Genomic DNA, 15,971 nt, shown 5'->3' on the forward strand with positions numbered 1-15,971 from the left:
TTGAAGCCCCGGGTACCCCATGACAGTTGTGGGACCTTTGCTGTAGGAATAACAGTGACGACAGTACTTGTCTCATGGGCTTGTGGAGATGAACTGCGGTAACGTGTATATCCCTGAGCACTTCTGACGGCCTTGTGAGATGCCAGATGCTGTCCTAAGGTCTTACTTGCTGCCAGGCTTTTCACCCTCACAATGTGAGGATGAGTAAGTGCTGTTATTTATCGAGAGGTTCATTTAACTTGCCGAGGCCACGTAGCCCTGGAATCGGGGCTCTCAGCCACGTGGCCTGTGGTGGGGGCCGCATGTGTCGGGAGTTGGGGCTGCTTCCCTGTGAGTTCCTGTCGCATAGCCCTGCGCCCAGCACACGGCCCAGCACAGAGCGCGTGCATCACGAACGCCACACCGCTGTAGGGGAACATATATGTGAAGACAGTCTATAAACTGAAAGGTATCAGGATTCTGATAACACCACAGGTAAATGTCCCCCCAAGTCCGTGTTTCTTCCTTTAGAATCTCAATCCCGGTTGCACATAAGAACCAGCCGGTTCCTGGGCCCCTCCGAGACCCGTTCAGTCAGACTCTCTAGACTGGGGCTCAGGCTTTTCAAACTTCCCAGGCCATCTTCCTGTGCAGCCAAGGCTGGAAATCACTAATTTAGAACAACATCCCAGGTGACCTTTCTGCCCACATTTCCTGCTTCCCGTTCTAGAACCTCCAACTCTGAACAAAGCACCAGGTTCTGTTTGAGGAACAGATTTGGGGAGTATGGTGGCTCGTCTTTGAGGGCATTTGAATCATGTAGTTGGAAAGGCCAGCCTGGGATATATCTCCGAAGAGGTGTGCAGGGAGGGAATCAGCGTCCAGGCTTGCTCTCCGGGAAGTCGCGTGGGAGAATTGGTTCTCGTGGTCTAATTTGTCACCCCACATGCACTAGAATGGAAGTCAGGGCGGGGCTTTGTTTTTACTTTCGCTCTGTTTCATTCTTCCCTCTGCTCTCTGACCGAGGAAGTGAAAGTCTTGAAGGGTACGCACCAAGAGGAGACTTTTCTTGGGCTCAGCTAAGAAGGTCTGGGGGTATCGAGCGGGCTTATGAATTCTGATAAAGGTGTGCATCCACACACACACGAGGCCCGTCCAGTGTACCTCAGCCCCAGCGAATGTTGTCGTGTTCCCTGGTCGTGACAGTCTCGGGGAGCTCCTAGGCAAAGAAGGCAGCCTGGGATGAGGATGTGGACATAAGCTGGGGTGCGGCAGGGGAAGCGCAAAGAGAAAGTGTGAAGGGAATTAATAGGCATTCCTTCATAAGCATGTGTCAAGAACTGAGTTACATTTTGGACATACGGTCTTATGTCATCTTCACAACATTTGTAAGGTCAGCAATATTAAACCCATTTCACAGAAAGTCAGCTAAAGCTCTGAGAAATGAAGCTACTTGGCCATGATCCCACAACAGTTCATGAGCCCCGATTCCAATCCAGGTGTCTGACCCCATGCTGCTCCTGTTTCTTAACCTGAGAGATCCTGGGTCCTTAAGGCCCTGATCAATGCCCCGGACTCCAGCTGGCAGCTCACGGGGTCAGTTTCATCCAGGGAAGCTCTACTAGGGGATCAAAGAAGGCATGTTTGGTCTAAAAACCTGGCAGACTGAAAGCAAGGGTCCCACCACTCTCATGCCTCTGTGTTCATCTGAGAAGCATCATGTGGAAGAACATAGGTCTGGAGTAATTTTTAAAAATCGGAAGTCCCTGGGGCGCCTGTGTGGCTCAGTTGGTTGGGCATCCGGCTCTTGGTTTCTGCTCAGGACAGGATCTCAGGGTTGTAGGAGTCAGGCTCCGCACTCAGCAGGGAGTCTGTTTGAAGATTCTTTCCCTCCGCCCCTCCCCCAACTCACATCATGGGTGCGCGCACTCTCTCTCAAATAAATAAGTCTTTAAAAAAATAAAAATAAGTAAAAAATCAAAAGTCATGATATTGAGGGCAGATGTGCACGCGTGTGTGTGCATATGCACATGCTCACACTCTGTATGACCCTGACCATGAACTTGCAGGGTGAGACTCTCCTTTTGGTATCTTATGAAGTGTTCAGTGGCAACGCTGGAGTTATGTTTCTCTGGAGCCTCGCGCTGGTTCTGCAGGGGATGAGAATAGGTGAAATCAAGCAGTGGGAAATCGACTGCATATCCCAACCCCTCTGCTCTTAGAAGCACAGAACTCTGGGGTCAGCAGAGTCGGGACAAGCGCCTGGAACTCTGAGCTGGGCCCGGGACTCATCCTACCACAGCAAGGACTTTAGAGAAGCTCTGGGACGAAGATGTGTTATCTTTGCATTGCCTTTTTTTTTCACCTTCTCATTCTAATGCTACGGCCAAGTTGAATCCTTGATTTCTTTGATGGAGACTTTCAGAGAGGCTTTGAAAGACAGCAGCCCAGACAACAAAGTCTCCTTTGTACCGGTGACTGGGGCCCTCGTCTGACCCTTCCCTCCTAGAAGTGAAGGAAGGAGGGTCCAGGAGTGACAGCTCCCTGCCCAAAGGACACCCTGCCTAGCAACCAGTGACACTTGCCACCGTGGGGTCACAACCCGGGATGATTTCTCTCTCTCTCCAGATTGACACGCTATTATGAACGTAAAGCGTATTGACTGTGCGCTGGGAAGGAGAATGTGAGGACGAGCTGGAGGAACACACGGGCAGCTCCCCAGCTGAGCCATTGCTGGACGCAGACACCAGCAACGAGCGGGGTCAGAGGGTCCCCCACACTGCACACACATCATCTTGCTGGAAGTCTTCAAGTGATATGTTGCAGGTGGCCCGGCCAGGCCTCTGATTCAGTTTGATGAAACGATTTTGACACGGAGAGACAGGCAGGTGGCAAAAGCAGGCTGGGATGAGCACCCGCATCCTGACTTTTCTTTATTCCCACTGCCAGACCATCCCCATTTGCTCAGCTGCACTTCGTAAGGGTGCTGGGGGCTAGCAGGCCCCTAAGCCGGCCCTTCTCTGGAAGAGTCCTGCTGAACTTAGTGGAGATCGCAGCAGTTGCTGGTGCCTCTGATGTTGGGACACACTTGAATTTGGTGGGCGTTCGAACCAGAAGAGATGAGCTCACGCAGGGCTCGTGTGAGAATTGAGGGGGCCTTGACCTGGGAATGGAACCCAGGGGAACACTTCCCGTCTCCCTGCCTCCCTGCTCACTCATCCGTGGATTCTTCCATCCATCCATGGAACCCTTTACCCCTGGCCATGTAGGCCGAGCTTAACAGAAAGGAGCATGCGACACCATTCCTGCTCCCAGGAGGTGGTCATTCTTGGAAAGACACAGATGTGAACAAAGATGAAAGTGTCGGAGGACAAGTGCATCAGGAGAGGCAGGGGTACCTCCTGGAGCGGAGCCAGCCGTGGAGTGCTGGGGCGGCAGGGAGGGCGCCGGAGGGAGTGGTGTGAGACGGAGACAGCTGTCTGCACGGGGGTCAGCACGCAGGGTCCCCAACGAGAGGTGGTCTGGGCAGTAGACAAAGAGCAAGGGGCCCGGAGGCTGTGGGAGCAGATGTGCAGAGCGGAGCCGGGCAGTCAAGAGCAGAAGCAGGTGGGAGCAGAGAGACCCCCTTCTCCCTCCCTCTCTCCGACCCACCCTCCTGGCCATCTCTTAGGCTGTGCTTGTAGACCTGCCCTAGGGGAAGGGCGGACCCAAGCCATTCCCTGCCTCCTGGCCCACGACCAGGGCTCCCATCCATCCCGCTGGGATCCAAGAGCACTTGGCTCAGTTCACCTGCTTTCACTTTTTTGAACGTGTTTTTTTTAAACACAGTTCCTTCCTCTCATCTTATCGGTCTGCAGGAGCCTGTTTCTCTTTGCCTGGATGGGGACTGACTTCGCATTTCTTAGGCGGCTTGGCTTTCAAATCAAGACAGAATGTCCATGCCAAACTGCTAATGTCTGACATTAGCATGTGTTTAAAATCTAATAAAATATTGCCTCCAAAATTTTTGGCCAGATTCACTTACGACAATATCTAAGGCCTCTCCCAGAATGTAGCATCCAGTAGTGAGAAATGGCTCTAAAGTCCGCTCCAAGCAGCAGAAACGGTGCACAGTGCCTTGTCCTGGGCTTCGTCGGGAGCTAAATTAGCAAACGTGAGCTGCATTTCTTTTAGTCCCAGAAACTAGGTGGAAGACATGCTCTCTGCTGGCCCTTCCGTGCAGGACTGTACGGGGAATTCCTTCTCTGGTGTACTTCCAGGGAAGGAAGTGTGTGGGACCTTCGCCAGCCTCTTCAGCCTGCTGATGAACTTGCCCGTGTGACCTCGTCAGGTCTGCTGATGGCCGGGGTTAGTTTATCTCCTATGCCCGATCCTCTGCTGTGGCCTCTGTCTTCTATATGTCCTTAATCCCCCCTATTTTATACCATTTAAAATGTTGTAAGCCTTCTCCAAACCTGGAAGTGGTTGGGGGCGGGGGCTGGTAAATAATAAAATAATATTTTTGATCTGAGAACGAGGATATTACGAACGCACAATTTTTCTCTGGACCCTGCGGCGGATCATCTGTTCTCATCCACTTAATTAGCATGGTGGGGGGTGGGCTGTGGTGTCTTTGGCATTGCTGCTTGTCTGACTTTAATGAAACTGCTTTTCAGGAATAAGTATTTTTCAGCAAAGTTGATCTTTGCCTCCCGGGACACCCGTACCTGCACTTTTTCATCGCTCCCACCCCCAGGGGAGTACCGTTTTAATCATATTGAAAATGACATCATCAGCAGAGCATGGACTGTCTCTTCAGCATGTACCTGCCAACAGTTTGCAGGAGCAATGGGGGAAGGATCCACAGGGAGGAGGCTTGGGGAACTTCCAAATAAAATACTGACAAACAATGGAAAGCTGGTGCCTTGTCTCCAGGCATCTCCCTGGAGCTGGAGAGACACTTCTTTTTCTTCTAGCCGATAAGTGTCATTTTAACCCTGCAGAAGCGGGAGGCGGGGACAGATGGGAGGAGGTAAAGTACTCCAGGGAATGGAGGCAGGTCTTACTGAGCGGACACGGGGAGTGGAGAAGGTGTGCCATTTAGGGCAAGTCTCCCCAGATAAGTTGCATTCCACAGGAAGTGGTCTGCTTTCTGTCCTCCTTACTTCGTACTGCATTGATTCATGGTTCCTGACATAAAGGGTGTGACAGTTCAATCAAAAAGACGATTGAGATTCTGATCAGAGTGGGTTTCTTGGCGAAGTGATGAGAAGTTCAGTGATTTGTGTGGGGATTCAGTTACTGGTCGAAGGAGAAAAGGGGAACCTGCTTTTCTAGAGCACCTTTCATGCCCCAGGTTCTTTATAAACGATCCTGTCTTGATCTTCACATTGTCCCCATGTTTCAAAGCAAAAATAAAGGCCGAGCAGCATACACATAGGGTACAATTGTGTTTCCAAGCCCTGTGGTCTGACTACAAGCCCACTGCCCAGATATCATGAAGGGACACTTACACTCCCCCCCACCAACAGAGACTCCCCCCCCACCACCACCACCACTACTGTCCTACTAAAGGCGGGTCACCTTGTTTGAACACCAGCCACACCCAGGGCAGAGGACTACCAGCGCCACTTCTTCTCTCCATGACATTGGAAAGGTAGCAGATCAATTACCTACCCCAGCAAATGGCTCCACCTCTCCTGTTCCTCTCTGCCCTATGGCCATACAGTGCCTTCGCTAACAACACTCCTAAGAGCTCCTAGCCACTGCAGACCATAAAAGTGATGGTTGGAATGATTAAAGCTAGCCTGAGGCTTCGTGGCCTCTGTATTTACCACAGACAGCCAACTTCAAAGATCCAGTTTCGTGCGTTGTTGAACATCACTCTTCTCCACACTTCCCTGAGCATCAAGCAAAGAGAATAGGTCAGCGTGCAATGTCAGAAAGACCTCAAGTTCGAATTGGGTCCTGGTACCTTTTGGCCGACTGGAAAAGTAATCTGCCCATTTGGTCCTGGAGAAAACTCATTTCACCTCCCAGTGAATGTATGGGCAGTTTACACCCCAAACTCGTGTCTTATTACTCACTCTCAGACAAGACGGGGTCAAGACGGAGTTGTAGAGCCGGCTTCTTTTTGAAGGAAAAAAAATACAAGCAGTAGACATGATGCCTGTGGAGGATGAAGCTTGAATCCCAGGAACCTCGGCATCCCCCGCTTTGCTGGAAATATCTCAGAGTTAGGACTGCAGACTTGACGGCCCTCCCCGGAAGAGCCAAGTTGACGACTGTGTGTCTTTTTGTGTTTTCGCCTCAGTGAAACAGTTATTTCATTACTGCAAAGAGTCTGCCGAGGAGAGCCACCCTGGAAGAACAGTCCTTGTGACATTGCCGTGAGCGGGCTGGAGTCTGGGGGTTACTCTGTGAATCAGCAGGCGCTCCCTAATGAACACCTGCCCGCCCGCCCAGGGTCCCAAGGGGGGCAGAGCCTGACTAAAGCAGGCTCCCCAGCCGGCTGGCAGAAGCACTTTGCATTTCTGGAGGAGCGGTAATTATGTACGCCTGTCAAAGCCTTCCCATTGGGCATCATTCAAATGCAGGGATGAGAAGGACGCAGCTTCCCAGACGGATAGCGGCCCCAACTTTTCGGGGCCAGAGACCAGGCTGTCTCTCAGCGAAATGTGGAAGAAACCATGTGGAAAGAAGAGGAAGAGAACAAGGGGATAAAACAGTATTGTAGAAAGAATGCTCTCCGGGAAGTGCACAGAGGTGGAGGGCTGTTGCTGGAGTCCCCATCTCCGGGCTAGTGGCAGAGTCTGTTGGCAGGAGAGGGAACAGGGAAGGCGGGGGAGGGAGGCCATTAAAGGAGCCGGTTGTGACCTAGTGGGCTAGTGGGCATCAGGGAGGAGTCAGGGTAGGAGGAAGAGGTGCACTGAAATAGGGGTTAGGAACACGGACGTGATGCATCCCTTCTTGGGATTCTTCTGGGTGCAGCAACGCAATCTCTGCCTGGCAGATCTGCGCTTGAGAGAGTATGTGGGTGTCCTCCTCTCCCGTGGTCCACTTCCCCGCCAGGCTGCTGTAACAGTCAACCACGCGACCCTTCAGTCTATCCCAGTCCACCAATGAGAAACCTGTATTAGGCACCTGCTGTGTGTCGGGCCCTGTGCTGGGGTGCAGGGCTACACTATTCCATAAAAACCTGATCCCTGCTCTTCAGGAACTTACTGTCTGGCAAAATTCTATTGCATTTGGAAAAAGCAGCTCAGTCCCCTCCTGATGGCACTGTTGGTTACTTGCTGGATCCGTACCCAGTCGTTAAAGCCAAAGCTTTGGACCACTCACAGACGTAAGCTCTGCATGTACTCTGTGCCCTTGGGGGGTTGTGACCTTGGACACACTAGCACTTGTGAGCCCCCGTGTCCTCCTCCAGAAACTACTGCAGGATTGTTTTGAAGATTAAATTAGATGATATAAATGCAGCTTGCAGCCCAGAACCGGGCAGGGGGAGGCCTGCCGAGAAGGACAGTGTTGGGGGGGAGAGGCCAGGAAGCCAGCAGCTAAGGTGACCTCCCTCATCCTTGGACAGGCTTCTCCACCCCGTGACCCTTCGTCTCCTCCCCTCTAAGTTGAGCGGGGTGGGTACATGGTCTCCCGTGCTCCTTATACGACCCAGCCTTCCAGAGTGACCTGCACTCACTTGCTGTAGGGTTAAGATGTGCCGGTTACTAGGGTGGGGGGTTGGCCAGTTACTTCTCTCTGTGCCTCAGCTTCCTCCTCCCACCAAGTGGGGGTGATAGCAGCATCTACTCCTGGGCTGCTGGTGAGGACTGACCCATCGGTTTGTGTAAAGCACCTCAGGCAGTGATGGGACAGAAGCCGCACCCGTGGACAGAAGCTGTTAGTCGGCTGTGTCCACGCTAGCTTTGCGGACGAGTTGCGTTGCTGGCCACTCCTAAGCTGAAGATACAGCATTTGTCTCATATCCTCTCGTGGATTGGGGTTCAGGCTCGATGGGGACCTCTGAATAGAGAGATGCTCTCCCTGGCAGACCAACTTAACTTCAGGACCCCTGCTACCTATGGGGGGGGGGCCCTGGAAGCCCCCAGGCCCCATTGTTCTTCACATCAGCCTGCCTAAAGGACCCGGCCTCCCTTTGCCCCTGTCCCAGAGCCCAGGGCCGTGCTCTGAGCACAGGAAGGAAGCCAGCCTCCCACCCAAGCTAATCAGCCAGAGCATCAAGAGGGTGACTGGGGCGGGCGAGGAGTGCCGCCGGACCCTTGTCCCCGTGCAGAATGACCTCATGCTTTCTCTCCATCACGGGCGCCCCCTCCCCAGGAATAATGGGCAGCCAACAAGCGCTTGCCTGCTTATTGCAGAGCCCCCGGAGGCAAGGGGAGGGCAGGAGACAGGCTCTCAGCTGCTCGGGACCACAATAACAGGCAGGGGCTTCAAAGGGGCGATGAGCTCAGGCGTCATGTATTCGGAGCTGCCCTTCTGCACCCCTCTCTCCCTCTAGATTTCCACTGGACTTGGCCGGAAAGGGCTGACTGACCGCGTTTCTTTGCACTGTTCTGCCGCCCGCCCGGCGGAGGCCACTCCTGCAGGGCAGGGAGTCACCATTTCAAGGGGTCGTGGTGCCACGGGGGGGCGGGGCCAGACAGTGGGGCGGAGTCACGGCTGGTGGTCCAGTGGTCCCTGTGCACATGCGCTGCAGGAAAAGCGAATTGTCCAAAATGGCCTTGGGGGAGGAGGGGAGAGAAGGGGGAGCGGAGGGACCAGTCTTCGGGCCCTGGGACCTTAGTTCCTCTGGAAGCACAGATGGGAGCCATTTGATGTTTTAATTCTTTTTAATGCAATTAATTCAGGGGTGGCAATTCCCTTGATTTAGAATTTGTGAGATGCCCCAAGGGGACAGTGGATGACCCGAAAGGGTTTGAGGAGAGAGTCCCCCCCGCGTTGAAACCCACTGTGCCATTGACTGACCCAGGGTCAGCTCTGAGACAGAGGCTTCCCCGCCTGGATGTTCCTGTATGGCTTCCTTGCCCCGAAAGTTCCCGGGTACTGTAAAGAAAGAATTCAAATACTAATCCAAGGTTTGACCTGAGATCCCAGGTTACTCACGCCTCAACCAACCAACCCACCAGTGTGGAGTTCCCTGCTGTTAGGAACTCTATGTCAGGCACTGTGGGGGACTTATAGGAAGTATCTAGAGTAGTCAGACACATAGGGATAGAAAGCAGAATGGTGGTTGCCAGGGGCTAGGAGAGGGCGAAGAGGGAGTTGTTTAATGGGTACAGAGGGGTTTTTTTGTAAGAGGAAATGTTCTGGAAGATTGGGTGCACAACAATATGAATATGCTTAACAATATTGAACCGTATACTTAAAAGTTGCTAAGATGGTAGATTTTATGTTATGAGCATTTTACTAGAGTTTACAATTTTTTAAAGATCTATTTATTTGAGATAGAGTGAGCAGGGGTGGGTGTGCAGAGGGAGAGAATCTTCAAGCAGACTCCCTGCTGAATGCAGAGCCCAGTGTGGGGCTCAGTCTTACCATCCATGAGATAACGACCTAAGCCAAAACCAAGAGTCTGACATTTAACCAACTGAGCCACCCAGGTGCCCCTCTATTTAAAATTGCTTTAATTAAAATAAATTTGCCACAACACAAGAGCATGCTAAGGGTGACTGAGGTACATGTGGTAAATGTTATAGAGATTCGGAGTTAAAAGAGACCATTTGGAAGTGGCATGGTTAGGGATGGCTTCCTGGAAGAAGTGGGCGTTGAACAGGATAAATTTAAATGGGAAAGGGGAGGAGAGAGCATGCTGTGGGCAAAAGTTTGGAAGTAAAAATGAGATTGGTGTTTCCTTTATGCCAGTACAAAAGATTGAACAGAATTGAGTACTTACAGGGAACTGGGCAGAGTGAGGTTGCATAGGTAAACTAGACCTAGATTCAAAGAATTATATTCAGATTCAAAAAGCCTGAATTCAAATTCAGGCTGGCATTTATAAACTGACACCATTTTAGAAGATTTTTATAATAATTCATAGGTGAGGTCATGGGGGTCTGGAAAAATAACATAAGACACTCGCTTTGTGCCAGTTAATTGTCTAAGCACCTTGTACAGGTCAATATTAATTCATTTAATCCTCAGAACAGCCCTGGGGTGTGGGTATAGTCATCACCCCCATTTTGCAGCTGAGGAGACTGAGGCCCAGAGAGGTTAGGTAACTTGCCCAAAATTATGTAAGAAACTGACTAGATTTAAGAGATCAAGGGGTGTGGGTGGGGGATGCAGAATGGTGGTAAAGTCTTTGAGAATAGGTGGGTAGACCTTGAGAAGGTTGGGTACTTTTTAGGGAAGGAAGAAATGACATGTAATGATGCATAAAATAAAGGTGGATGTTTTAAGGCAGGAATCCAGTTCATGGACCTAGTTGGCCATTTTAGAAATGGGCACTCTGTGGCTCAGAGAGGTGGTACATTTTGTCCAAGAGCATCCGTCTGGGATGTAGCCGTGTTAAGTTCATAGTGATGGTAAAATACCATGTGGGAAACTAGAGAGGAGCCAGGGTGCCATTGGTCATCCAGTTCCTCTCTCTGGGCTCTGCCAAGGCGGCTCACGGTGATCATCTGGAAGGATCATCACCTGGGGACATCCCTAGAGCAGTTCATAGCCCCCCCTCTGTGTGAAGTGTTCTTTTGATCATGTCCCACCTTGGAAGGCAGACCAGGCATGAAACAGGGTCTATTCTGGAAGCCTGTGTGTGCTGGGAATGAGCACATTTCCCCCTGGAATAGTCGAGAGCCCTGGGGAACTCAAATCTGGGTGGTAGGGCCACATTGCAATGCCAAAGAGCTACTCTGCCCTTTTCCCTGAAGAATGTGACCAAAACCCAGGTTTCTAAGCTCTGTTAGCCCCAGAAAAGCCATCCCGCTAGTGTCTTGAGCAGCTCCCATCAGGCAGCACATTTTGAGTGGGACATCTATAAAGAGATTCTATTTGTCAAATATAAAGAGGAATAAAAACTTAGAGGACAAATGGAAAAAGAATCTGAGAAGAGAAAGGAAAATGAAAAGGGAGAGACTACTGAGCGAGCGTAGTTAATTACAGGCTGGGAGAAAGTTAGTCTGAAATGTACTGACCTCGTGGGGCCAGGACAGCACCCGTGACCCAGAACAGGCTGCTTCTAACCTGAGACACACTCAGCTTGCCCAGTGTGTCCAGTAGAACTTGATTGGGCCACCAGCTGCCTTTCTGACCTCACTCCCAGCCTGGTCCCTGCAAAGCCCCACAAATGTTTATAGCACAAGTAACCAGTAAACTGTAATCAGCAGGATTCTGTAAACATCCCTTGAAAGTACATAATGGCATAAAGCTTTCTGCTTACCCAGCAACTTTCTCTAAGTGAGTTGAAGAAATGTTCAGAACAATGTAGTTCATTAATCACTAACATGTCAAGGTGGGATATTGTCTCCGTTTGCAAGATCAGGAAATCACAGGGCTGATGCCTTAAGTGGTTTTTAAACCAGCCATACAGAGAATTAAAGAGTCATTGATACGGTGCCTGAATCAATCAGGATAGGCGAGGTTGTGCTGTGAGGACAAACCACCCCAAATGTCACAGTGGCTTAACCGCTCACTCTACACATCCGTCAGGCCAGTGGGAGCGGAGCCCTCCCTGCCAGCAATCAGCAGCTCCCCGCCGGGCTGTCACCACTCATCGTGACAGTAGAAGGAAGAGTGTGGCTTTTCAAAGGGCATGAGATTCAGGAGTTGTAACCTCAGCGTCTTCTGCATTCGCTCTCTTTCCCTTCAGTGTCTTTATCTGCCTATTTGTAAATTGTGCGTAATAAATTTAGGCTTTTCTTCACTGAGAGTGGTGCATGTGACCCATCATAACTGTCGCGTAAAGCAACGGGACTGACCTTTTTCATTTTTTAACTGAAGATGAGCATTCAGATAGGTACAGTCCTTTCAAAGGGTTAGTTTGAGATGATAATTTATCCAGTGGTGTTGCTGTTCCTCAGTTGAGGAGTCACCAAGAAATTTCGTTTTCCCACTGTAGACAGGGCTGTGGCTAAATCACAGGGCTCTGTCACCACAGAGAAGCCAAAAGCCTGTCTCCACGAGGCTCCTGGAATGGCATCCATTACTTGGGTGATTTCTTCAGCATGTCGAGTCGGTTCTTAAGCTCTGCAGACTCAGAAACATGGCTTTTCATCCTCGGGGGAAGACCCACATTACCCAAGTTCAAAGTACCAATGTGTAAATCCATACTGAGAGTACTGGCCTCGGTGAGTGGCACAGCCCCCACCCAGACGGGGCCCTCGGGGCACGTGATCCTTGATCTCCCCCCACAGGAAGGAGAGTCAGCAGGGGCAGGATAGCAGAGGGGTGCTGCGCATGGCCCTGGAGTCTGGCCTGACTTTGTCTGGAGTCCTGGCTTTGCTGTGAGAGCAAGGACTGCCGGCCTGCCATCTCTAAGTCTCAAAATCTCCACTGGCAAAGGAACGATAGGATCTTATTCTAGATGGCAAGGCGATCGTATGGGAGAGTGCTCAGCACCATGTTGAGGACATGGTAGGGCTTCGGTGAGTTCTTTAGAAGGCACGACGTTAGAAGGAGAGTTACATGGATGAGCATTTCCTATGATCAGCTAAAGTAGCCCCCTGCCTCCGTGTCTGGCCTATAAGAGGCCTTACCGCTGGGGCCCCAGTATCCAAGCCCTCTTGGCTAAGACCCCATTTGCTTCCCCCTTCTATCCCTCCCCCACACACACAACTTCCATTCACCCCACCCCTTCCATAGGATGATTACTATACTTAATGACGTTACAGAAAAACTGTACTAGCCCTGAGAGTAATTCTTTCCCTTCCTGGGTGAGTTTATGTGTCTCTGATCAGTTCCATTGAGATGTTGGCTTTAACATTTAATCTTAAAGGGAAGGAAATCTGGTTTCTGTCATTTTCAGTTTGGGGTCAGAAACCTCACCATAAACCCCAAGAACCCACAATAATTACCTAATAGTCACACCTCATTTTATAAAACCAGTTGGACCACCTCCTCCTCCCCCTCTGTCCCACTCACTACACTCGACTTTAAGTGACTTTTGCCACTTAGAAAAAAAAAAAATCAACTCCATTCTGAGTGCAAAAAGTTTATCACCAGTGAGGATGCTTTTACTAATATGACATGAGCTTCAAAGGCAACCCAAAAGATCATCAAAAATGTTTTAAGAATTAGCAGGCATCATAGGAATACTGTGACTACTTTGAAAGGAATAGCAATCATTTGGATAGATAAAGTATGGTACATTGCGATTTAAAAGTCAGCCTACCTACCTTACATTCGGTCACGACCTCTGCATTAAATGCTCTGTACCTGGGCAGCCAGGGACCTTCCGGGGCGGGGGCGGGGGGGAGCTGGAGGTAGTGCTGAGCCTGCAGCAAACACAACCTGCACCCCACCCCCCTTTGATCTACTTTGTAATTGATTGGTGACATCCTGAGCTGAGCCACATTTACCCCACCGCGTCTGGATCCCCATGGTAGGCTGTCTACCGTTTATGAAGGAGGATCTTACAGAAAATCTTGAATTCCCTGTTGGTTACAGGGATTACTTATTCACCTTTTCACATTTTAGCATGAGCAGAAGTATAATATATTAGATAGTGTTAGTTTATCATAATAGATTCTCCTGTTGATTTCCGGCTTCCAGGGAGAGGACGCTCTGCCCTAGCTTCAAGCCCAGTCCTGTCGTTTCCAGTTGCTTTTATTGGTAAACTGATGGTCATGGAGGCCCAGACCCGGCTACCCTGTGAGCCCGGGAGTGAGACAGCAAAGGAAACTATCTGCTTTGGCATTTTAAAATGAACATGAGCTTGTAGGCTGTGCCCCTGATAAGCGCTCCTTATCGGCAGGTGCTATGTGCCACTTATTTCTCTGTGTCCTGCAGGATTGGCTAGGTGCCCTGCACACATTAGACAGTCGGTAAATATTTGTTGAATTAAAGGGAAGTGTACCTGAATTAGTCACGTTGGGCTGCCATTACAAAATATCACAGCCTGGGGGGCTTGAGCAACAGAAATTTATTTTCTCACAGTTCTGGAGGCTGGAAGTTCAAGACCAGGGTGCCCAACCTGGGTGGGTTCTCATGAGGGCCCTCTTCCTGGCTTGCAGACGGCTGACTTGGCCCTGTGTCCTCACATGGTGGAGAGGGAGAATGTGAGCAATCTCTCTGGTGTCTTTTCTCGTAAGGTCACTGATCCCATTCGTGACAGCGCCACCCTTATAACTTCATCTAACCCCAGTTCCCCTCCCAAAGGTCCCATCTCCAAATGCCACCACAGAGGGGATTTAGGGCCTCAACATACAGTTTTGGAAGGGGACTCAGTGTGGTTCATAGCAACACTCAGAAAGTGAAATAAGACATTAAACTGTCGTGGTGCCTGGGTGGCTCAGTCAGTTAAGCAGCTGCCTTTTGGCTTGGGTCATGATCCCAGGGTGCTGGGATCGAGCCCTGCGTCGGGCTCCCTGCTCCGCGGGAAGCCTGCTTCTCCCTCCCTCGCCCACTCCCCCTGCTTGTGTTCCCTCTCGTGCTGTGTCTCTCTCAAATCTTAAAAAAAAAAAAAAAAAAAATATGGACCTCGACAGTGGTTTCATGCCTAAATCTCTGGCACACTCCTTTAGATTGGCAAAGGTGTTTTAAAAAGAGTTTATGATAAAAACACTCTCACATAAAGACTGTTCTTCTCCTTTGGAAAGGCAACTGGAGGATGAATTTGTCATTTATGCTTAAATTCCGATCCCAAGGTTCTTTGGCCTTAATTTTAACATTCCTGGAGGAGGGTACTTTTAATGTTTGTATTCAGAATTATGGAGTGGATAGAGTGGTCAAGGGCAGAGTCTCTGGAGCAAGGATTCAAATCCCAGTCCCAACACTTGCTTCATCTCTGGTGCCTGGTTCTGCCCCATATGACAGTTAATAACAGGAGCACCTCCTGGGGTTGTGATGAGGAGCAGAGATTCTGGTATTTGTATAATACTAGTGCTTAGACCAGGGTGTGACATGTAGTACATACTATGTGACTATATATTACGTGTATATACATAAAAATATATCCACATAAGGCATCTTCCTGTTGGTGCAGCATAAAATGTTCTCCTGTGTGGGGAAGAAGAGCCGGAGGGCTTGACAGCCTTGCCAAAGAGCAGGTACCATTTGTTCTAGAACAAACTACCAGGGCAACAAGGCGGAAGGTCTCCACCTGTTCGTCACCCTGTGCTTGGCTTTTTGCTCGGAGGCGTCCTCATTGCCTACTCCTGTGGGTTTTCCAAAAATCATGGGTGTTGATGTACTTGAGCTTTGACATCCCATTTAAAATATTCTATCAACCTGAGATTGCGTGACTTAGGAAAAGTCACTTCTACTCACTTGTCCTTTTTCCCCCTTACTCTCCCTCCAGCCCAAGCTTTTGGCCAAGGAGCTGCTGGACCTCGTGGCCTCTCACTTCAATCTGAAGGAAAAGGAATACTTTGGAATAGCCTTCACAGATGAGACGTAAGTGCCGCCACGGGCCCTCCAAACCTTCAGGGAGAGTGAGACCCTGACATTGCACTGTCCCATCTGTCAACATGCACTCAGCGGGCCGCTTGGGTTCTGTGCTACAGGGTCAGTCCAGGTTCATCGTCTGATTTTCAAAGACCTTGTGATCATGCCTGGAACAGCCAAAGGATATAATTAGGGCAATGCTCATATAAAATTATTAGGTAAACTGGTTCTTATAATCAAGCAGGTCCATGTTCAGAACTGACATGTTTATTTTTTTTTTTAAAGTCGATTTTGTATGGGTTTGTTTCCTATTAGAGTTAAATGAAAACTTCTGGAAATTAAATATTTCTCTCCAATGTTAAAGTAACAGGAACAGGAAATGAATTTGATGATAAACTCAAAATGGAAAGTATCTGCGCAGTTTCACTGTCTCGGCTGAAAGAGAATATAAAAAT

General features: G+C 49.9%; 1 protein-coding gene across 7 annotated transcripts in view; it reads left to right on the plus strand.

The window, feature by feature from the left end:
- Window positions 1-15,971, plus strand: part of FRMD4A (FERM domain containing 4A) — a 310,088-nt gene that overhangs the window by 144,276 nt on the left and 149,841 nt on the right. For all 7 annotated transcript variants that reach the window (XM_035021598.1, XM_035021605.1, XM_035021599.1 and 4 more), the window contains exon 3: window positions 15,431-15,525. In XM_035021598.1, the coding sequence (XP_034877489.1) occupies window positions 15,431-15,525 (95 nt within the window). The remainder of the gene's footprint in view (window positions 1-15,430; window positions 15,526-15,971) is intronic.

This window comes from Mirounga leonina, unplaced genomic scaffold (genome assembly GCF_011800145.1).
Source record: "Mirounga leonina isolate KUSES-001 unplaced genomic scaffold, KU_Mleo_1.0 Mir_175, whole genome shotgun sequence".
In the NCBI taxonomy this organism is placed as follows: Eukaryota; Metazoa; Chordata; class Mammalia; order Carnivora; family Phocidae; genus Mirounga; species Mirounga leonina.